The 22,497-nt window shown below is 41.4% G+C and overlaps 1 protein-coding gene across 2 annotated transcripts; it reads right to left on the bottom strand.

The window, feature by feature from the left end:
• Positions 1 to 212: 212 nt before the first annotated feature.
• On the bottom strand, positions 213 to 22,208 carry fam13a (family with sequence similarity 13 member A). 2 transcript variants are annotated; one of them, XM_049720308.2, is made up of 24 exons: positions 21,930 to 22,208; positions 20,572 to 20,767; positions 19,969 to 20,178; positions 19,377 to 19,554; positions 18,900 to 19,029; positions 17,355 to 17,423; positions 15,961 to 16,151; positions 12,029 to 12,070; positions 11,021 to 11,062; positions 10,791 to 10,955; positions 10,415 to 10,592; positions 10,241 to 10,308; positions 10,034 to 10,076; positions 7,086 to 7,209; positions 4,418 to 4,634; positions 4,201 to 4,342; positions 4,042 to 4,123; positions 3,771 to 3,976; positions 3,613 to 3,696; positions 3,194 to 3,289; positions 2,497 to 2,646; positions 1,561 to 1,751; positions 1,381 to 1,482; positions 213 to 1,289 (listed from the first exon to the last, which is right to left on the bottom strand). In XM_049720308.2, exons 1-24 carry the CDS (start codon positions 21,954 to 21,956, stop codon positions 1,166 to 1,168), a joined length of 3,057 nt encoding a protein of 1,018 aa, XP_049576265.1. In that variant the 5' UTR covers positions 21,957 to 22,208; the 3' UTR covers positions 213 to 1,165. The 2 variants fall into 2 exon arrangements, with proteins under 2 accessions (XP_049576265.1, XP_049576266.1); XM_049720309.2 differs by lacking the exon at positions 2,497 to 2,646.
• Between the last annotated feature and the right edge of the window lie 289 nt (positions 22,209 to 22,497).

Genomic DNA, 22,497 nt, shown 5'->3' with positions numbered 1-22,497 from the left:
ATCTGGTAGAATTAGTTTGGGGGGTTATATCATTGCAATGTTATGCAATGTTTTTTGTTTTACCTGATAAAAAGGGATTTCTTTTAATTGTAGATGAAATTGACAATTTTTTAAAAAAAATCTTGTTTTTAGGAAAAATATATTTCAATTCTATGCTATTGTAAAATGATGTATATCATCAAAAGTCAAAGAAAATCCACAAGAGCCAAAGAGTCAGTAAAAATATCTTTTTACATTCATATATACAAAATACAAATACAGTTTATGTACTAAAATGTACACACTCTCAATGTGCGAAGCCGCGCCAGTGCTTATGTTCAATAAAAACCAATATTCATACTGATTAACTCATCCGTATCCATTGTGGAAAAAAAAACGTACGTGCTCACACAAATGTAAACATATGCATACGTTGTTTGGATTTTCAGCAGGAGGGAAAAGATTTGGACATTTATCACCATTATAATTATCTTTTTTTTTTTTACATTAAATTCTCACAATTGTTTACTAAACTGAACAAACGTGCTAGTTTGATGTTACTACTGATCATGAAATACACTGTGTGAGTCTTTGGGTTATTCTATATGCAAGTATTATGGGCCACATTAAAAAAAAGAAATATATGTGACAGCAGAAAATTAAGTCTGAATTATTCTTACCATCGGAATTATTTGTGGGAGAAAATCAAAAGGAAATAATTTAATAAAATAAAATATTAGACTTTTTGCATGAAATAATTCCAGTTTCCATTTCTCTTACCAAATCATTTGCATTTATATCTTGCAAATGATTTCAGTAATGCTGTGACATTTTGTTTTTCCTTTTCAAGTGTGGCCCATAATACAAACAAAACAATCATTTTAGCAACTAGCAAGCATTTTTCTACAGAGGTCACACCAGACGACAACTCTCCATCAAATATAAAGTCTCTCGTACAAAAATATCCAGCACCATCTTCTCGGCAACCATTTTAAAAATAGTATTTCATCTGTGGACTTCTATGGCAAAAGGTGAGAAAGGTTGTTGTGGTAGAAACGGACACAAATAAATTAGTAGACATTACAAGCGTGATTGTTTGCGGTGAAGATTTCGGGATTTTGGGGCAGCGACCGTCGACCGCTGCACAAACCATCACGACAAGTCTTTGATTTTTGCGTGTTTTTGCTCAGATGAACTTGCTGGATTCTCGTTTGCTGAGGAGTACCTCAAGTAGCTTCAGTTTGGCTTTGACGTGCTTGTACTCGTTGTACTCTGATGCTAGAGGCAAGCGGTCTTCCTTCTGAACGTTCCTGTGGAAACATCACCATTATCCTCAGGTTTTTCTTTTTTAAAAAATAATTCCCAGACCTGGAAATGGGTAAAATCAAATTCTGTTCCTACCTTCCATTTTGTCGCAAGAACTGCTCCTCAAACTCTTTCAGAATCTTGCGGATTCGTTTCTTCTCCTCCCGGGTTTCCTGGAGTTGCTCCACCAGTTCTTGGCTAAAAGATGCCAACAAAAACTCACATTATTAAAAAACAATTCCAAGTATTCCATCCCAATTTTTCAGTCAGTCTTACGTGGTGGCCGAGTGGAGGTTGGACAGTCGCATGTCCGTGACGTTCTTAGAGGGAATCAATTCATCTACTGGGGAAATGAATCCGTCCACTTCCTCTTGACCCAGGAAGCTGATCACGTTAAGGTCAGGGCGAGCGGTGACACAGAACTGCGTCTTGGCGTCGCCATCGTCCTCTGAGCCGTCCTCTTCCTCCTGCGCGAGGAAAAGAGAAAGCTTGAGATGGTGTTCCAGATCGGCCGTGATTGGTCAAGGCTGGCTGAGAATCAAGACGATCTTTATTAGCCCTCATTCAGGCTCAAAAATATTATGTTAGTAGAATCATTTTGAAAAGACATCTTGGCAGAGGTATTTGCGCCAACATAAATGAGTTTATAATCATATAAATAAATAAAATCATGCTCCACAGCAACATCCCCATGGCAGGAATACACAAAATAATCAACAAGGAAGCCATTTTTTTTTTTTTGCCTTGGTGGAGGTCACTCTAATGTTGAGTCTTTCATGGGCTTGATGTATATTGGGTGAGAACCGGGGTTAGTGCAATGTTTGAAAAGCAACCATGCTTATAGCAGAACTAAAAAAAATAAAATAAAATAAAAGCATAAGCTACTGATTCAACACGAAAACGGCAGGCAGCTGTCCAATCAAAAGGCAGCCATGATGCAGGTGATCGACAGCGAGGGGGGGGTGGTGGGCAAACTTTGGCACGCAAGGGTCACATTTGAACAGATGAGCAACAATGTTATTTAAAATGATCACAGTAAAATTTTAATAAACCAATTTTATGCTCAGCCGTTCAGATGAAATCGTCGAATGAGCTATAGGTGACCCTTGAACCTTAACATGCCCACCCCTGATTTAGAGGGCAGTCAATCAAATCAAATCAATAGGGGGGGGGGGTCTGATTATGAAATCAGCTCAGCATCATCCCTTTCACCTTGCCATCATCGAAGAAGAGCGCGGTTACGCCCTCAATAATGGGCTGCAGCAGGGGGCCTCGACGCTTGCTGGAGGGCGAACCCTGCGGTGATGTCGAGAAGTAGCCGATAGCCGGCGTGGAGTTTACAGCGCCGCCGCCGCCGCCGCTCTGACCACACCAACATTTTGTTTTGCGTTAGCAAACAAAACCATGGCTACGCTTTCGGAGTCGGGTTCGCATCCCGATATAACCCTCGCTGACACGTGAAAAAGGTCATGTTGCAGCTAGAAAGTACAAATAACTCCAGGAGTTGCCCTTTGACATTATTTTCGAGGATTAAACCGTGCACATCGTTGGTAAGAATAACACAGACGTGGACACTACAAGGACAGTGGTCTCGGGTTGCGTGATGCGGGGGGATTACAGAAAGAACGTTGCGTAACGAAATTCGGTGGAGATCATTTCTTGCATAATAAACAAAAGCTAAATAAATACGGGAATGGGTGCCATGGGCTTTTTTTTTTTTATTATTATTCACACGCGTGGCCACAGCCTCCCTCATTGGACACTAAAGTCACAAACATGAGCCGGGATTAAGCGTCCGCGGATGTTTGGACAATGTGCTTTCGACACGAGCGAGGCTGGAGGGCGGGTTTAAAAAAAAAAAAAAAAAAAGGGGAGGGGGGGGATTACATTACATGACACGGCGACTTACAATGACTGGGATGGTGGAGGCTCTGCAAAGGATCTGCTTGACCAGCCGGTACCGGTCGTACAACGGCTTCATGATCTCCCGCTCGCTTTTGGTTACCTGAGGAGATGAAAATGCGGAGGAGCATGTTATCATAGCACGCTGCTGTTTTTGGTTTTCAGCAACAGAATTCCAACGGAATCAGCGGGGGGGAAACGTTTTTTAACAATAGCATCAGTGACCTGAGATAATCGCGGCGACTGCTCGAGTCATTGTTAACACTCCATTAGCAATCTGGGTCACAGGGGGAAGTGTAAACAAGCTTATTCTCAGTGACTGGACCCAAGGGACTGCCAGGGGATTAGGTAAAGGATCTTATTTTTCATCACTTGCTGCAGAAAAAAAAAAGCATGTTGTGGAAAAAGTATCACGTGTTGACTTACAGGTCGTCCGTGTATGCTCTCGTAGTAGAGAAGAGCTTTTTGCAGGGCCAGTTTCTCAGCTCCTATCTGCTCCCTGGTCATGTCCTGTCAGGATGGAACACACAATGCTCAAATATGATTGGACGATTTTCACGCTTCAATCCCACCACAAGGTCTACCTTGATGTCCTCAGGTCGGTCCACCTCCTGGCGTTTCTCCTGCAACTTTTTCAGGATGCCTTCTAGCGTGCTCTCCACGGGGGGCTTGGGTAACTTCTCCAGCGCGGGTTTCTTCTCCAGCTGCGACCCGAAGCTCTTGGGCAGCGTGTTGCTGCGTTGCCGCGTCAACGGCGGCAAGTCCTCCTCTGATTTCATCAGCTTTTGTTCTGGGAAAAGAGAGACAGATGTTTAGGATTCATCCACCACCTATGAGTCGGTTCTCGGTGGTTACCTTTGAGTTCTTTGCGTAACCCAGCTAGCTCGTTCATCCACCGTAGCACCTCTGGGTTACCGGCTTTGTCGCTGTGGGAAGGCTGGAGTAGAAGAAGACATGTGAGTCACGTGTTGGAATGACCCGTACATAATCCAACCCAGGTGAACGCACACTAACCCGGTATTTCCGCTCGTCTTCGAACCTCTCCTCGAATCGGTGGATCTTCTTCTTTAGAATGTGGATCCTCTTGGTTAGCTGGGCGATGGTCAACTCCTCCTTGTCGTCGTCGCAGGAGCCCAGGGAGGAACTCCTTCTGCGACTACATACACGTGTAATAATAATGAATACACAGTAAAAAAAAAAAATTCATTTACTTGAGATCAACGGTGATTACCTAACGAAGGAGTGAGCGTTGGGCGGCGACGGCGGCACTTCCGTATCGTCCAGATACTGTTGACACTGGCCGTAGGCGTAGAAGCGAGGAGACGGCATGGGGTCGCTGCATTCTTCCAGCAACTGGCGGATGAGGCGGCCGCCGGCGTGCGGCGACAAGCGGGCCTCCTCGCGGTCTGCATTCTCCCGCTGTAGCATCGTGTAAGCCGGGACCGGTTCTATTTGACACAAAAATGGACGGTGATAGTGCTTGTTATTTTTTGGACATATTATAAACCTTGCATTTAAACTTGTGTACTGGCTAAAAAAAAATTTCATTGGACAAATGATGACCTTTTTGTCCGGTTGGAAAATGGTCAAGAGACATAAAGCAAAGCCTCCACTTGTTTTTCCTCGCTGCTTGTGTTCAAAGACATAAGAGGAACAAGCGTTACCATGGCAGCATGCTAAATCTTCCGGACAGCAGCCCCTCCCCTCCCCTCCCTCCCCTGGCTGTTTAGACCTCCAGTGTGAAAGCCTCCACCGGGACTTTTGTCTCCCTATTCTGGGTTTATCTTCTCGTCTCCACTCGGGCCGTCATTATGTCTGCTGACAATCCTCGCTCTATTAATAATGCTTGGCGCTTTCTCGGCGGGATAATGTCAGAGCGCGACCCCCGCTGAGCGATACAGTTTGTATCTCGCCCATGGCAGGACATTAAGAGAGAGAGAGCAGCTTGTCGGGGAGGACAACTTTTTTTTTTTTCCCACAACAGATTTGTTATTTTCATTATACATGACGACGCCTCCGCATTTGCAGCATGTACGCAAAATATATTAAAATATGAGAAAAGTCATCATGACTTAACTACCACAGGTTTGTATGACTGTAGATTTTCTGCCAATAAAAAACAAGCATTAATAAAAATATTGAAGTCAAATAACCTAAAAGTGCAGCTGCATATTTTCCCGAGTTTGTTTAAATTCCTCTCAGGGAAGGAGAGGTTTGAATCTTCCTACAGCAAAAAAAAAAAAAAAAAAGCCATCGCGTCCAAATGTCCTTTTTAGCGCCGCTCCGAGAATCCTTCTAAATCAACGGCGTGTAGATGAAGTACACTAATGAAACGCCAAACATGCCAGCTTGCCATTTAGATAAAAGGTTGACAAAATGTTCCAGGAACGCTTGAGCATGTTGCCATGCCGACCGAAAAGGTCATTTGAGATGTCTTTGACATATAAACAAGCATATATATTGTGCAGTACAGAGATGTACAGTCATTAAAAAAAAGAGACTTGTTTTTAAAAAAAAAAAAACAACATCACCATGCTACCATTACCAGAATCTTATCCATATTTAGCAACACGGATACTTTCACTAGGATGGAACGCGACAAACACACGTGAGACCTTCTGGTTGGCGCATCTGCAGCCACGAGAGGCTTTGAACGGCAAATCTCTGTTGGAAGACGTGCAAAGACGACAAATGCCACTGGGACAAAGGTGTCTCCCGCTGCCATGCCGTTATTTAAGTATATGTATGCAGCAATGCTACAATTCTTGCTGAGTCAGCGTGAGTGAATTCAAACAAGTGATGTAGCCACAAGAATATTTTATATTAAGGTGAGAATTCTCTTTAGCTGTGTATTGCTATTATGTTGTAAAGTCATGAGTCAGTTGATGAGGACAACTGTGGAATTTGGTTGCATCACATGGACAAGTTTGAGTCACCAGGCTTGACTGGACAAGGTTGAGTTGGCCAAAAAAAAAAAAAACAGCTAAGTTAAATTATCGTAGTGGTGAAAAGGAGACTAAAACGAGATAAGATGTGAAATCCAGGAAAGAGAAGCTGCGAGAGCTTACGGATTATAAAAACTACAATTCAGTATGTGAATGCTGAAATGCTGCTAAATTAATTAAACTGTAGATCGTTAAAATGGTTTGAATTGGCCAAAAAATGAGACATTCAAAAAGTAAGCTCTCTCTGAAATTTGGATTTTTACATGTTCAAATTATTTTAATGGAAAATGTGGATGTGTGAATGTAGGACAAAGTTCCAGAGATGTGAATAATTTATAGTTTGAATGGGGTGAGTCAGTGGAGAAATATCCAAATAGCAGAACGGAGAAAATGACCTTCAGCATTGAGTTGCTCGTGCCATAGCGCACGTCCTCTCTCAGCTGTCCACTAGAGGGCGCCCCAGACACCCTTCTGATATGACCCCCAACACGCACTCACGCATACCACACAACCCCACCCCGAGGTTGTGCATAATTCAAGTTGAAGTATTTGTTTTGGCAAACATATGAAACGCTTACAAAAGTTTTTAAACACGTGGCATCATCAACCTGTTGCTCATCATTCCAATCCATAAAGAAGAAAAATCAACCGAGGAAGCATGGGGAGTTAAAAAAAAAAAGGGAGGGATTGGTGGGTGCAAAATAAATAGACTGAGGAAAAAAATAGAATGCCAGGGCTTGTTTGCATGCTGGTCATGTGACTTGGACAGCTCGCAGAACTAGAGTGCCACATGGGCATAAACGATATGTAAATAGCAAAGTTATATGAGGAAAATAAATGTGAAAATTTCTGCAGATACTGCTGACGATCATTGCCATTTAATTCTTGCATTTTTTTTTTGACAGCAAAGCAGAATGCGCGTGTCGTGGAAAGCTCCCCCTCTCCCATCCTCACCTCCCCAGTTGTTGTTATCCAGGCGGGGCACGTCGTCGCAGCTCGCCTTGTCCCGCTCGGGGTCGTAAACCTCCACGCCGCCGCAGGCCACGACGGGCGACTCCTGGATCTTCATCCGTAGCGTCTGCACAACCATCAGAGAGAGACGGAAAAGACAGAAGCGCTCGGTTGAGCTTAGATTCAGAGTCTGCTCGCATGCAGTGTCTTAAAAGCTGGCTGCAGAAAAAAGGGGAGGCGACCGGGCTCGCCATTGGCCGCCAGGGGCGCAGCCAAAAAATACGCCCATCTGTTTGGGGCTGGGTGGGCGAAGGGTGGGCGTGTTCTTCCCCACCCAGGACTTGTTTGTCTCGTAACGGCAGCAGGAGGGGTGCGGGTGGGGGAGAAGAAAAAAAAAAAAAAAGTACAGAGCTTGTGAGCCAGCACACGTACGTAGGCTGACGGCCTGATTTTTTTTTCTTTTTCTCCAAGATAAACATTCATCTCAGATAAGAAGCACTTACACTAAAGTTCCTCCATCTTACCTCCCACGTCTGAATTAAAGTCATGCACTTTTCTTGTACTCCAAAGAGCATAAAAAATTAAATTAAATGGTTCAAGGTGCAAATATGAAAATATCTATGAGTGGAAAAACAAACTCTTGAGAGTCAGAGCCACAAACATTAGCCAAAGTCATTATTCGGGATGGACGGTGGAAAAAAACATAAACCATTGGTTTACTTAATAACAGCAAAGTTGAAAGGAAGACCAAGAAAAACAATGCTGCTGATGACAAGGCATATTCACAAGCCCAAGTAAAGACGCACAAACACGTCTTATGGCCTGAATTAAGTTTGCATGTGCAAAAAAGGATGCAAACCTGATCGCTCACTGACGTGGAAGCAGTTTGCTAAAAATGCGTTTGTCATGCCAGATCACCTGTAGAAGATGATTTCTACCTCGTAAATAAGAGACTAAAAAAAGTTTGGTGATGACAGCAACAACGATGGATTTGCTGTTCCAATACTTTTGGAGGGGAGGGTCACGTCCGAGCTGGAAGTGCATTTAGAGCGTGCTAAACTGATAGCGTCCCATTTCCTCTCTCTCTGGGTGTGGGGCTGGCTATTTTTAGGGGAAAAACAAGATGAGCTCCCTAAATGCCACTGGCTATTTACTGGAAGGCTCCCATTACTACTTGTCTTAAACCGGAACCTTACACGAGTTGTTCTGGGACGCTGATTTTAATTCCTCTCCAAGAACAAACAGTACAGGGCGCGTTTTGGCGCACCCCGCATTCCGAAGAGTGACATTGGATAATCTCGTCAAAAGGCTCCCGTGCAGCACGGTCCATCTTGCCCTGCTGTTGTACCAGCTGGGCTTCTCCCAATGACGTAATGGTGCTTTCAGGGCAAATGTGTGTGTGTGTGTGTGTGTCTACAACATCTGCGCTCACGTTAATCCCAGTTGGTACTCCTCAGAGAGTCCCGGATTTTGCACCTCACAGTAATCCCATAATGATTAATCAACAAAGTCAATGGTGTTCATCTGATGAAGTGTTTTGAATAGAAAGCAGCGAGAGAAGCTTTCAGATTTGAAGAAGGTTTTTTACGAAACATTGACCCCCCCCCAAGCGAGAGGATGACGCTTTGAAAAGCCTCACGGGGGTTGTGTGGGTTTTAATTGCATCCAATCAAGGGAGCGAGATGCTATTTGCTTCATTAGTACGAGCTAATGAAATTGTTATTGCATGGGATTTTTTTTTTTTAATCATTGTTTGCTTATGTTTTTCTTTTATTTTCAATTACTTAAATAAGTTATTTTTTTTAAATATATTTTCAAAATTAAGGAGATTTAAAGAAAGATTTAACAAAAAATATACTAAAAATTATATTATTTTTTTAAATATGAAATTTCAAAATGCATTGCCATCTGCCGCTATATTTGTATTGGTCAAAAAATACTAAAAAGTAGACAAGTCAAACAAATGAATGAATCCCTCGCCACGTTAGCATTCATTCGCATTAGGAAAAAAATATTCTAAATAAAAAAAAGAAAAAGGCTAGCACAGTTCAAGACTAAGCAAACAGTAAAAGCAAATATTCCACTGAAGTCATCAATAAATTTAAATAACAATACATGACAAAAGTGGCTTTTAAATGGAATGATTACCTGCAACAGTTGGCCTCTCCAAAAATAAACAATGTATAGTCTTTGATTGCATCAAAGCTACTCAATCCCTGTCAACTTTAACTTGAAGGATGAACCAGCAGGTGCAAAGCATTGTGGGAGTGTTTCTTTGCTGACAAGGCCCACTTAGACGATTGTTGTCCGATTCAATGTAAGGCAACACCTAACAGCTGCGGGGACTTGATAAGGTCGTCTGTTGGCCTCGTGCCCCCCCCCCCCGGTGCCTCATAACAATTATGTCGTCGCTCGTAATCTCCCGTAAACCTACCTAAAAAAAAAACGTTGGTTTGACGGGGGGACCCTGAACGTAGCATTGAGCACAAAACAGTAATTTTCTATTTCATTTTAAGGCACCTTTGTGTAAAGTCACATTTTAGAGTTAGCGTCAGTGACGTAAAAGAACCGGGACACCTCCGGTGGGTGTTGTAGGAAAATACCGGAAAGCCTGAATAGTTTGATGTTGTGGCAATATCTCGCTTGGCTGTGTTGTGGCAATATCTCGCTTGGCTGGGGTTTGATGCGTTCATTTTACGAGTGCGGGAAAGAGGCTAAAAATACATCAAGGCGAATCCCGCCACGTCTTAAACAGTACGTTTTATGTCGCCTGCCAAGGGACTACGAATTAGCGGCATGCTAACTTTGGCACATTTACGTGGATATTGCACCAGATGATGAGATTTTATTTTCCTAATTAATCGCCATTGACAGGGTATAAGGGGTCAAAGTTGACTTGTGTTTACAAGCTGGTGTTGCAGAAGGGGACAAAAGCGTGAGGGCGATCGTACCTGTAAAGGAGAAGGAAGGTCGTCTTTTCTTGAAGCGTCATTCCTGGAAAATGTGCCGGAAAAAAAACATGTTTGTGTCCAGTGGATCGGTGTACTGTCTAAACACAACGGCGCTGAGATCTACAGGTGGCAGCCGCACGTTCGTCCACCCAAAACAAGCTTTTTACGAGCCGTTGTGATGTCGTCATATTTTTTTGTGGCGCTCACCTTTTCTTATAGGGGTCCACGCGGCCGGGTCTGGTTCTCTCAAAGGTTGCCGACATGCCGACAGATTCCTTCAATGGAAAAATAAAATTCTTGTTTCTGGACCTCAACTTCAAGCCTTCATGACATATTATACGAATAAGTGACCAGCAGTAATTAAAAAAAAAAAAAACTCACTGTGTAGGCTTCCTGGTTGAACCGTGCCATTGTCGGGTTGTGTTTCCACTTCCTGGGTTTTGGTTCGCTCGGCCCACCGAGTGATGCTCCGTAAAAGTCGCTAAATTCCTCCCTCAGGTTTCGACTACATCCGCTCCCCCCTCCTAATTTCGGGATGTTCTCCTTGTTGGTATCCGCTCTGTCAGGAGAAAGGATGAAAGAGGTTTGCGTTGTGGTTCTTTGTGAAGCTCAATGTGGCGTCAAAGCACACGTTTTATAGCCTCTGTGTTGTTTAGCATTCTGGGCTAATTCTATTTACCGTCCACACGTTGTATTGACTAACTCATCTAACTCCATCAACAAAGACTTTGCGGATTACAAATTCTTGCGGTCGTACCCGCTTCTGTCTAGCGGCCCGTAGCCGTCGTCTTGCTGTTCTCTGCGGTGACGTCGTCGCTGCCTCGCCGTTAGCTGGCGTGAGGACAGCTCGCCGCCGTCTGACGTCTGATGACCATCGAAGAGGTGATGCTTCACCGCCGAACGGATGGTCCTGTCCAGGATGCTGTTCGGAGTCGATAAACATGGAATTGGTATTCCCCAAAAATGCGAATAAAAGAGAAAACTTACGTGGTGGCATCAGGGGTGCAAACTTCAGGGGAGCAGTGAGGACTGAAAGAAGGAGAAGACGAGTTTGTTCAATACAAACTGGGAAATGCTAAAAGTTCCTCTAGGACTGTTATAGGGGGTGCAAAAATATTAAAAAATTCTTCTCAGAATGTGACCTGTGAGAAATATTCCGCCAGTGTTTACAATAAACAGCACAGGCCTGAGTGAGAGCACAAGGTGAAAAAGATATGCAAGATAAATACTGGCGCCAAAAAAAAAAAAATCATAATAACATCAAAATGCTCAGTGTCTAGAAATAGACCTACCATTTACGACGGTAGGTTAAAGCAACATAAACCCGTTAATGGCTTACCAGTGTTGACTTAACCTTTGACTCTTAATTGCTGAAGATATCAGACGCCGTGACACGTGCACAATATTTAGGTAGCAAAAAACGGTCTGCTTTAGCTCCGACGTTGAATGAGATTGTCAGAAAGGTGTTGTTTGATCTGTGTAACCCGGCCCGTCCGCTAATCCCGTGTTACACCGCGGTGGCATATTAACCAGGAGCGTCAGATGTTGTGCTTGGAAGAATAACACAATAACTGGTGAGCAAAAATTAACTCAAGTGTGTGAGAAACACAATGTAAATATGGTTGGAGTTAACAATTTGTGTCCATTTGCATGTTAGCATGCTACGCTATTTGGTGTTGGGATTAAAGGGACGGATCAATTTGCATTCTGAAGATAATTAAAAGAAATTATGAGAGTATTTTTCAAGGCGGGAATGTGACCAGGGGAGTCGCGAGTGCAAGTTAAATCGATAATTACAGGTAGTCAATAAGAAAGAATTTGCAACAGTCCTAATGAGATGAGATCATTTGTCATGTCAAAGCCGACGTTAGTAAAATGAAAATCAATTTTGAGGATGCTAGAAGGTTCCGCTTGATCTGTCTGCCATTTTCACTTGTCAAATTCGTGTCTGGTGTCTTTCGATGTTTTTGATGATGGCCTTCCAACAGGGCCTACCTCAAATAGAAAGGAGATATTGGCCTCTCATCTTCTTGGGTGCTAAAAGATAAAAGACAAATACAATGAGTTAGATTTGTGGCGACTGGAAGGTGTCTGGTACCGACTGGATAGACTAAGCCAGCCAGCGGGTAAATTACGCAATGACTTGAGCGGCTCTGTACGTTGCTTAATATTTTCATACGTGGTCACTGGCAGGAAGAAATGTCGTAATCGCTCGCATTGTTTCTCCAAAAGCTGACTTGAATGCCGTGTTTTCTTCCTGATAAGTCGCAAGGGCGAAATAATATTGAAAACAAACCGGTAATCAACTGATTAGAGTAAAAAGTTAGATGGCATTTCTTTGAAAAGCCAAAAGTCAACAGAATTTTTCTTTTTTTTTTTGGGTACGCCATCATTTTTTTTTTAAATATGACTTTTTTATTTACATTTGCAAAGTTTACATTTTTAAAGATACACAACCAATTTGTTTTTTATTTTATTTAATTTATATTAAATTATATTTTTAAAGATGCACAACCAATTTGTCAAGTTTTTTCTATTTAATTCATATTATATTTATATTAAATAATATTTTTTTAAATTGCACAACCAATTTTCAAGTTTTTTTTATATTTAATTTATATTATATTTATATTAAATTATATTTAACTTCCTGCAGTAAACTGAAACAACAGCCTAATACTAATATCAATGGTGCTGCTGCAAAATATCAGGTTTAATTTGGAGCAGGAAATAGAAAAATCAATCTTCCAATAAACATCAACCTCTTGGCGTCACACCAAGTCAGAGGGAAAGATGTTAATTTGCGTTTCCCCGGTGAGTTTTTGGTACGTGACTGGTCACCATGCTGCTTCCTAAAGGGCACGTATAACATTCAAAACAAAGGATTTAGGTTTCCACTTGGAGTGAGCAAAATAGGCCAAAGTTCAGCGAAGTACAAAAGTCTTCACGAACAAATCACGAGTGACATGGACCATTCCTTTAAGCTTTAGATTTTTTTTTTTTTTTTAATTGTTCTGACACCCGCATGTTCCGAGCTGGTGTTTTTACAGTCTGGCAAGGGTATTAAATATTAGCTCTCGCTGCCGCCGAGCGTTGCAAAAGAGCGGAAATCCAGCTTACCCACTACCTTACTGTCGGGATAACAACATGCTTTGTGGGGCTGCGGAGAAACACACCGGTCAGTCCCGGCTGAACGGAAAATTACCCAGAACAAACCGGTTGCATGGGGAGTTGTTCTTGTTTTGGACTTGACCTTCATTAAAGATGTCAAATTGATTGTTGTTGACAAAATACATAAGATTGCCCGAAGACAGTAAATATTGGGTTAAATGATCTTTAATGATGATCGGTGTTGAAAATGGATGAATGAATGGATAAAAAAGATTGACTTCGATTAAGACAATTATTTACAAAAATATGGCCGTTGAGGATCTTATAATATCTTCAGGATAATCGGCTAATATTTTCTCTTTCAAAAATGGAATTTTTTTTTCCCTTCCACAAACTTAATGTAAACAAAAAAATATATATATAAATATAGATAATTATATTTATTATTTTATTATATAAAAATTAAAAAAATATGTTTTAAAATAAAAAAATATATACATTATTTTATTTATTATTTTATTATATAAAAATTAAAACAATGTTTTATTTGCATTAAGTTTATGGATGACAAAATTGTCTTATGTGTTTGAGATTTTTTTCCCCTTCCACAGATTTAATGTAAACAACAAAATTAATATATATAAATACAGATCATTATATTTATTATTTTATTATATAAAAAAAAATGTTTTAAAATTAAAAATACATATATTATTTTATTTATTATTTTATTATATACAATTTAAAAAATGTTTTATTTGCATTAAGTTTATGAATGACAAAATTGTCTGATGCGTCCTCATAAATACATTAGGTTGACCGAAAAACGTGCACGTGTCCGTCGAAAAAAGTTCATCTTCCAACTACATCGTTAGTCCGGTCAGAAGAAAGATGGATGACTCTTTCCCTGCCAACGACGCCATCGCCATTCACCCTCACACCTCATTGCGACGTTCCTCACTCCCGTAGACGCTTCTGAGAACGCCTCGGTTGCATAACGCCCTTCCCGTGGACCTTTGCAACCATCCACAAAAGCCAGCATGCATGGCTGTGCATGCGACCGGGAGCACGGTAAATTCACATGACGCCGCTATGTTGGCTCATCTGCGGCCAGTGAGGGTGGTGTCATATTTTAGGCGGAGGTGAGACCACCAAGGCGTTTATTTGACACAAAATGGCGGTAGCCAAAACCATTGAGGATGACTTTGTGGAGCATTAGCATATATTTGCCACAAAATTGAGAGAATAAATAAAAATATGATATTATGGTATGAGGATTAAAGTATTAGGACAGTTACAGGTTGAAACATAGCTTTGTTAAATCAAACAACAACCAGATTAACATAAAAATATAAATATTGGGAGATTTGAGGGAATTTGTCGCATTTTCACCTGGGTCATTGTAATCCACAAAGATTAAATCAAATCAACTCGACGGCATCCCCCGCCTCAATTTTGATCTGCCGCGTCCGCATCTGTTGGTAAATACCAGCACGGACCGCTGACGCACTTTACTGGAGTCCCTGGTCGTACTGTACGCAGCACCCCGAATACGATCTGACACGGGGGAATGTCAAATGAAGATTTACTGCTGCTCCTTCCACGTGACGCTATTTTGATTCTTTACATGCTGTATGTAAATGTACAGATGGCAGATCAAATGTGCTGACTCCAACAATTGAGGCCGATGGTTCTCAATTAATTATAAATCAGTTTATCCTATTATCTGGAACTCCCACGCATGTGTCACACAAACATCTATGTAACAAGTCAATAAATCGAATGATGACACACTATTAAAGTATGATCTAAAGCGACATTAGGAGTTTAATGGTCTGGTGCCGAAGTGATTTTGGATGTCTCGCCTTACAGCTTCAGTGTCATCACTCGTTTTATTGCTTTGCTCCATATTGGACATTCCAGATCTACCGTGTTATATTTGTGCCAACATTTGGACCCGTGCTGATACAGAGGAGGTTTCTGTTCGATGAGGTTGTTTTTTAAATCTATAAGTCATGTGCCGCCTCAAAAAACAAATTTAAAAAAAAAAAAATCTAATGCTGTACTTTAAATTATGTGAAGCACAGTGAGCTACTTCAACCATCACCCTCACCCATGACATACTTTGAGTCCACGCATGATGTCGTCGCTAAGGTCAGAGGTCAGACTATCGGGGAACGTGTTAGCACTCCGCCTGGCCCAATGTTTAATCAGTCTCTAGAGATTTCCTGACGTAAATGCGGGAGGAAGCTGGGTTCAAAGGTAATATTGATTATTGAGCTGATTGATTTTGAAGTAAAGCGGGAAGTTCACGCAATGCTTGTCAAGAACAGCTTTTTTTTTTTTCCAGCATCACTTTTGTAAATAAAATCTAAGGATATTGCATGAGAGGATATTGTCCAGGAGATTTTCCTGCTTCTGGAAAAGTAAATAAATAAAAAAGGCTTTCACACAGTCTGTCCGTCGAAACCGTCTTTTGTTTTTCCCGCGTTGAAGTTCTGCGTGAAAGGCACTGAGCCGGTCTCACTTTCAGATGCTTATAATAGGCTTGTGTGCATGCCTCATGCTCAAGGCCATGGGGCTCAGGCTTTAGATTCTTGTTTGCTGTCAAACACTCACCTTTCACCCCTTCCCCTTGCACCGAAAAAAAAATCTTAAACGTGATGTGGTTGGGAAAAAAAATTAAATCTGCATCAAAAATACATAGTTAACTGAAACAAAGGCTATATTTTTGTATTTAAAAAATATATTCAGATTTTTTTTTAATTAATATTATTATTTTCATCCAATAGGAATTGTCTTGTGCACCACCTTACCTGACATGCAGGTTGGCATGGAAACAGGTAGGGATGGGAGAATCCTTGCGAGTCGTCTTCATGAACTCAGCCGGGCTGGCGCTCCTCAAAGGCACCACTATCGGTACGCCGAGAGCCCCCCGACCGCGAGGCAGCGGCACCGGGCGGCCGGACGTTTGGAGCGTGCCCCCTTCAGTCTTGCCGTTCTTCACCTTCACAAGAGGAAACAAAAGTGGCGTTCACTCACACACACATGCGTACTCAAAAGAGATGGAATCAAGGAATTTAAAGCAAGGGTGAAATTATTTTTAAAAAAAAAATCTATTGATGTTTGGTTTACCGTGCCAACATAAAGCGGGTTGAGTTGCAGCGATCCGCCGATTGTGTTGTAGGCGAAGAATCGCAACCTGATCACGGCCACCTTGCGAGACGGACCCCTCTTCATGTCGGCGAACTGTCCGCCCGAATGTGGAACTCGGGCACAAAATGCTCCTGATGTCACTGCTGACGCTAGCGGTTGAAACCCTTGACGCATTACGTTTGGGTAAAACCAATTATCGGCGGGTCGTTTCCACACGTGCTTGACCCTTTGCTAGTCACCTAAAGGCTACATTTTTGTAATTAGCGCAACCGCTGCTGTTTCTTCAGCTTGACCGGTTATGCGAATCCAATTCTTCCTGGCTGCCATATTGATTCCTCTAAATACATTTGGCTTTCACGGAAAGCAACGATTGACCCCCCCAGGAACACCACAGGCCCTCCCATGATGTTTTAGCGGGTAAATTGTCATCTGTCATATTTCAATTATATATAGAATGAAGTTGGTGCATAATATTTGCTTTGGAGAACCAGATCTGATGTGTGTGTGTGTGTCAGCACTATTACCTCTCTAAAATCTCTCACGAGTATATTTGGCCTTGAGGGTGAGACAAAGCTTTTATGGAGTTAAGATAATGAGTGTAGAGATAAATAATAAACTTATTAATCATTACTGAGGTCAAAGCCAGCAATTTCTGGGATTCTACTACATATATTCAATGTCTTCAAATTAATAATCAATACATACTGTACACAGTAATTTTACATAGGTTGAGAGTGGTATGCTTTGATTTTTTTGGTTGCAATTTTCACCAAACAAAATGAAGACCAGTGTCAAAGCTCCTTGCTCTCTTATATTATTTAAAGTGCTAGTAACTGTTTTTTTTTTTTTTTTATGTTTTGCTTCCTGCTGCCGAACGCTTTCATTAATCATATGACCATAATCCGATTAGGACCGATACATGTTTTTTATTGCTGGTAGAGCAAAAATAAAAACCTCAGATAAGAAAGCAGGAAATAGATCTCGGAAAGGAAAAAAAAAAAAATGTAGATACTGTAAGTGGTAAAGCCTTTACATGAGAATGTGTATTGTGTACCTTCCTCTTCCTCGGCTTTTCAGGTGTGTTGCTGTCTTGGCATGGAGGCTCTGCATCAATTTGTCCAACCTTTGGAAAAAGAAAAACATTTAAAATTAATCAAAATTAAATTACTTTATCCACTTTCCAAAAACAGCACTGCATAAATGTTTTTATTTAATGTATTCAATTAAATTTATTTTCTATAAATTTAATATAAGTATTCTAGAATTGAAATGCTATTATAGTCTTAAATATGAACATTATATAACACAAAAATATAAATTCTGAATATAAATTAAAATGTTGATTTTTCCTCATAATAATCAAAATTAAATTACTTTATCCACTTTCCAAAAACAGCACTGCATAAAAAAAATAATTTAATTTATTCTATTGAAATTTATTTTCTATAAATTTAAGTATTCTAGAATTGAAATACTATTATAGTCTTAAATATTAACATTATATATAACACAAAAATATAATTCTGAATATAAATAAATTAAAATGTTGATTTTTTTTTCCTCATAATTTTATTTCTATATTGTCATTGGATATTTGAACCACTGGTGTTTGTGAGAACAACCTTCCCTCGCCGCAGTCAGCTGATAGCATCTGCAAAGCCGCGAGCGCACGCAGAAAAACAGCTTTTCCATAAACAGGCCCGCATCACGCTAATCGCGCTGCACGCGTCACATGGTCGGTGTTAAAAGGGCCTATGTGAAGGAATTTGAAGGGAGCACGCACCTGGGGATGTCGGGAGCAAATAACAACGTTAAAGCCTTCCGGCTAGGGGTGTGTGTATGTGTGTGTGTGTGGGGTGGGGGGCTAATTACACCGCCTATCCCCAGGTTAATCTTTTTTAAATGATTCAGCCAATTAATCAGTATTTTATTCTGCTAAAAATTAGCATTGGGCTGAAAGAAATCCATATAGGTCAGGCCCTGCATAAACCCGAATGAAAATAGATGATGTCAGACTGAGGTGAAGACAGCCCGGATGGACTTATTGTATATTTTTGGTTTCGCACGCATGTTTGCACGTAAGGCGATCTGGCAGGGACTGATGGTTTACCTAAAATGTTAAGGCGGCGTCAGGTGGATAAGCGACCCGGCAGTCAAAGTCACGTTTCGCCATGTATCCGTCCATCCATCACCCGCAAAGATGTCACTGTGAAGGATGACTTTCCTAAAGTGGAACTTCAAGCGGTGTTTTGGAATACCAAACATTTCTTGCACGGGAAATGTGTCACGGTAAAAACAACACGAAAGTATTTGTTCGTTTTTAAGCTTTTCCATTGGATTTTTTTTTAAGGAGGATGTTTTTGTTCCGCTTGTTTCTTGCCGGCCAAACAAGGCAATCGATACACTGTGGCAAGATGTCCACCTCCCTCGATCAATACAGCGATTGATTTTTGGCTTGCGGTTGCGTAAGTGGCTGTCCATACGACGTCTTGCTGGGTAAATAGGCCACGAGTGATGTCATATGTCAGATGCTTCAATAAGCATCAGATAATGTCAGCAGCACTCAGCAAAAAATAATAAGAAAATGATTAGCACGCACCTTGACGTCGTCATCTTTTTCTTCGGTTTTCGCGCCCGCTTCGAATATACTGCTGTAGTTCTGGATGAGCCGGACTAGGATCTTGTTGCAAATGTTCTGCTCGTTGAGGGCCTCGAACGCGGGAGACACGCTGGACCGCAGGGAGAAAGATTGACATATTGATCATGGTCAAATAACACAACAAGCCACCACGTGTCGGTTAAAAGCCTGGGGAAAAAAAATTCCACTTTGATGAGGTTCTGTGTTTGACTCTGAAAAATCATTTTATGTATTATTAATTATAGTTAACTAGAAATGTAGTCATTACATGAGTAGGATAAGTGGCTGAAAATGACAAGTACTTCTGAGAGAAAATAGCACCACCTGCTGGCCAAATAATGTAGTTTTTGTCCAAAAATACAATTTCTGTCCATTCATAACAGTTTGAAACAAAATCTCCCTTTTTTTTTTTTTTTTCTCCTAATTGTACACACTTACTGGAAGACACTGGGTCCGAACACCGTGGCGAGGTTTTGGGCGTTCATGCGATTGTCCTGCTGGTTGCTCTCCACTAGTGTGAGAAAGTGACACAGGTAATGCAGCAGGCTAAGGTGGACCTCTGTTAACTTCTGCAGATGCTCCCTCAGGCCTGAGCAGGAGATCTCGTCGCCGCACTCTATGGAAACACGAAATACGTCAAGGTATGCGCTGACCATTCTGATGTTTTTATTGAAAAATTCTCCAAGACTTCAATGAAATCCTTATAAAGCGGGGATAATCAATTACACTGTATTGTTTACAACCTTAATCCTTTCCTGGTGTGATGAGATCAGAGAACAAGACTTGATTCCGTGCCATGTTGTGTTCTGCAGAGTGCTTGCAAATATGTTGATACTATTACTCGGGGAATAAAATGGGGTCAGAGTTGGATTAACGCACGTGTGGAGACTGATACCAACATGCCCAATGACGCACATGTCGTAAGGTGTGTGTGACGGGAGAGCTCTATTGTTCCTTCAGATGTCAGAATTGGTTGAATGAACCTAATCAGATTCTGAATGAAAATCAACAAACCAAAGCTTCTCCTCACCTTGGTAGTAGCGCACCAGCTCCTTTTGGACGTCAGGTTCCACCAGGCCTTGGGGGAGGTCCCTCAGGTACCTTTTGAGCAGGCTGGCCACGGTGCACGTGTCCGCGTCACTGCTGATGTCAGCGTCCTCGTCGCTCTCCAGGTGCTCCCGCAGCGCCTCCATGGCCCGCACGCTGCCGTTCACCCGGAACAAGCCCTCATGCTGTAGTGCTGGGGGGGGTCACAGTCAAAATTGTTTTCGCTTACTGACATCTAGTGGCCAAACGTAAACAGTACACAACGACCGTGTTGACGGCTGTGGGAGAATGCCTAAATCCGCATTTTGAAGCGGCAATAAAATCCGCAAGTCGAATTTTTTTAGAGTTAATAACTCTAATGGAGATAAATGAATATCTTTTGTATTAAATACTAGTTTTAGAGTAATTGGTAAATGTTTTAGATTATATATAGAGTATTTTAGAGTAAATATTTTACAGTAAGCACAGCCAATCAGATTAAAGCTCTTGCATATAACAATTCTGATATTGTGTATAGTAATTAATTTATTGTTTGAGTGAAAAGAGGTTAATTTGTAACTCGATGAAGGGCTAGTTTCGGCCTCACCATTGTTACACAGATGCTCCACCATCCTGCGCACGACCAGGGGCACGCCGTCCTCAGTTAGGCCCTTCTCCTGCAGCTCAGGAAGGGGTGCCCCGAACAACCTGATGTGCTTGGATGCCACCGAGCACGATTTCAGCACGGGCATCCGGACCATCTTTTTCATGTCCTCCTTCACTTGCACCGCTGCCTCGTTGTGCTGCGCAGAGGATGGTGGTTAGTAAAGAAGAAGAAACTGGCTGTCGCCATGTCGCACCCACGTGCCGGTAAGACGAGAAGAGCGAGAGGGCGTTGCTATGACAGATCTCGGGTTACCACGCAACACCTTGAATGTGCTACACGCACAGACACTTATAGAGAAGTTCTCAAGAGAGGTAAAAGATGTTGAGTCTGCAAGCTCACAAAATGAGAACAAAGTGAATACTCCCCGGATGCACTATACGATATAAAGACCCCATCAAAAACGCATCACTGAGCACATTAACCTCCACATGTAAACATTAAGCAGCTGTTATTATGTCTATCTTGCCTCATTTTGTTCTTGTCTGCAAACAAGCACACTTATCAGGTTTGTTTACATTAGGACAGCAAGGGCCCGGAGTCTAGCATTAACCTTTTTTAATAAACTAAGCTGTTGCCAATTTAAATAGCAGCTTGGGAATAATCCTTTTATTTTCCTTCAATAATTTATTTTGCAATATGTTCATAGACCCTATGACCGTGATGTGGTATGCTTTGAATTATTACCTCATTCCAATTCACACTGTATTTGCATTTTTTGGTGTTCTTGAAATGGAGGCAGTGTACTGATCAAAATGGCTGTCATGTCAGATTTGTATGTGAAAAAGTGAACTTTTCACACCACATTATGTTGGGTGTTGCGTTTGATTTAAAGAGGACAAAAACAAGATTAATCTTAAATCACATTTCGTCAAATGACCATTTATGTCCATCCAACTTTTTCAAAACTTTTGGTTCTGATTGACGTGACGTGGCATGACGTAACAAGACGTCTTGATAACGGGATACATTTCGAAAGACTTAATGCCAATGATTATGATGTGCTGTCATGTCACAAAGTGCGTACAAAGGGGATTAAACTACATTATCGAAATTAAAAGGTATTAGGATACAAAAAAAAAAATTCATGGAAGAATGCGATTGATGTCTACTTTCTGGTCCCTCCTTGATGACGTCACACATCACAGTGACATAGATGACCATTTAAGAAAGCAAATAGTTTTTGTTAAACCAAAAGCTATTTGGAACATCATTACGCGTCATTACGCGCATAGCAAGACTGTAAGAAAGTTCCATGGCAGACTTCATTTAAGGCCTTAAAAAGTTGATATTTTACTCACACAGATGGTCAGAGCTCCAGCCCCCATTCTTCCACGCAAGGTGATGATGGGGGGGCAAGACGAAAGGCGTCTCTCCTTAAAGTCGTCCGGAGCAAACTTCCGTACAAACAAATGTCATTTTCGCACCAATATCCGCCATTAAGTTAACCCATAGCGACGCGAAAAGGCAGAGAAGTGTCAGTGATGCTGGTAAAGTTGTGTTTCTAGTTTTTTCATGATTATCATTGTATGGCTTCCCCCCTCTCGTCTTCGGCTTCTTGGGCTGGAATCTGAGCTGTCCTCTCCTATTGGCTGAGAGGCGTGGTCACGTGAGCCGGTCCCAACTTCAAACGGCCTTTCCGCTCTCCGGTGGAATCCAAACTTCAACGCATGCGCAGCAAGAGTTCGTCATGTAAAAAAATTATGCTTTGCAAAAAATACTAAATAAATAAATTAAAACTATATGTAGTTTTTAATCTGTACATCTTAATTAAATAATTGCAAACAAATATATTTGGAAAATAAAATGCCACAAAATGAAAATTAAATCCTATAGAAAGTGAACACAACGTCAAAATATTCAGGAAAT

This window comes from Syngnathus scovelli, chromosome 5, assembly GCF_024217435.2.
Source record: "Syngnathus scovelli strain Florida chromosome 5, RoL_Ssco_1.2, whole genome shotgun sequence".
NCBI lineage: Eukaryota > Metazoa > Chordata > Actinopteri > Syngnathiformes > Syngnathidae > Syngnathus > Syngnathus scovelli.
The sequence above is the reverse complement of the archived record's forward strand: the minus strand, read 5'-3'. Positions and strand labels throughout refer to the sequence as shown.

What these genes read in the sequence shown, in the direction of transcription:
- fam13a (XM_049720308.2), bottom strand. Translation starts at nt 21,956, where the DNA reads ATGGGGGCTGGAGCTCTGACCATCTGT. An exon ending in AACGCTCACTCCTTCGTTAG is followed by an intron (nt 4,343 to 4,417) that starts GTAATCACCGTT and finishes ACGTGTATGTAG; the next exon opens with TCGCAGAAGGAGTTCCTCCC. An exon ending in AGAGCATACACGGACGACCT is followed by an intron (nt 3,290 to 3,612) that starts GTAAGTCAACAC and finishes TCATCTCCTCAG; the next exon opens with GTAACCAAAAGCGAGCGGGA.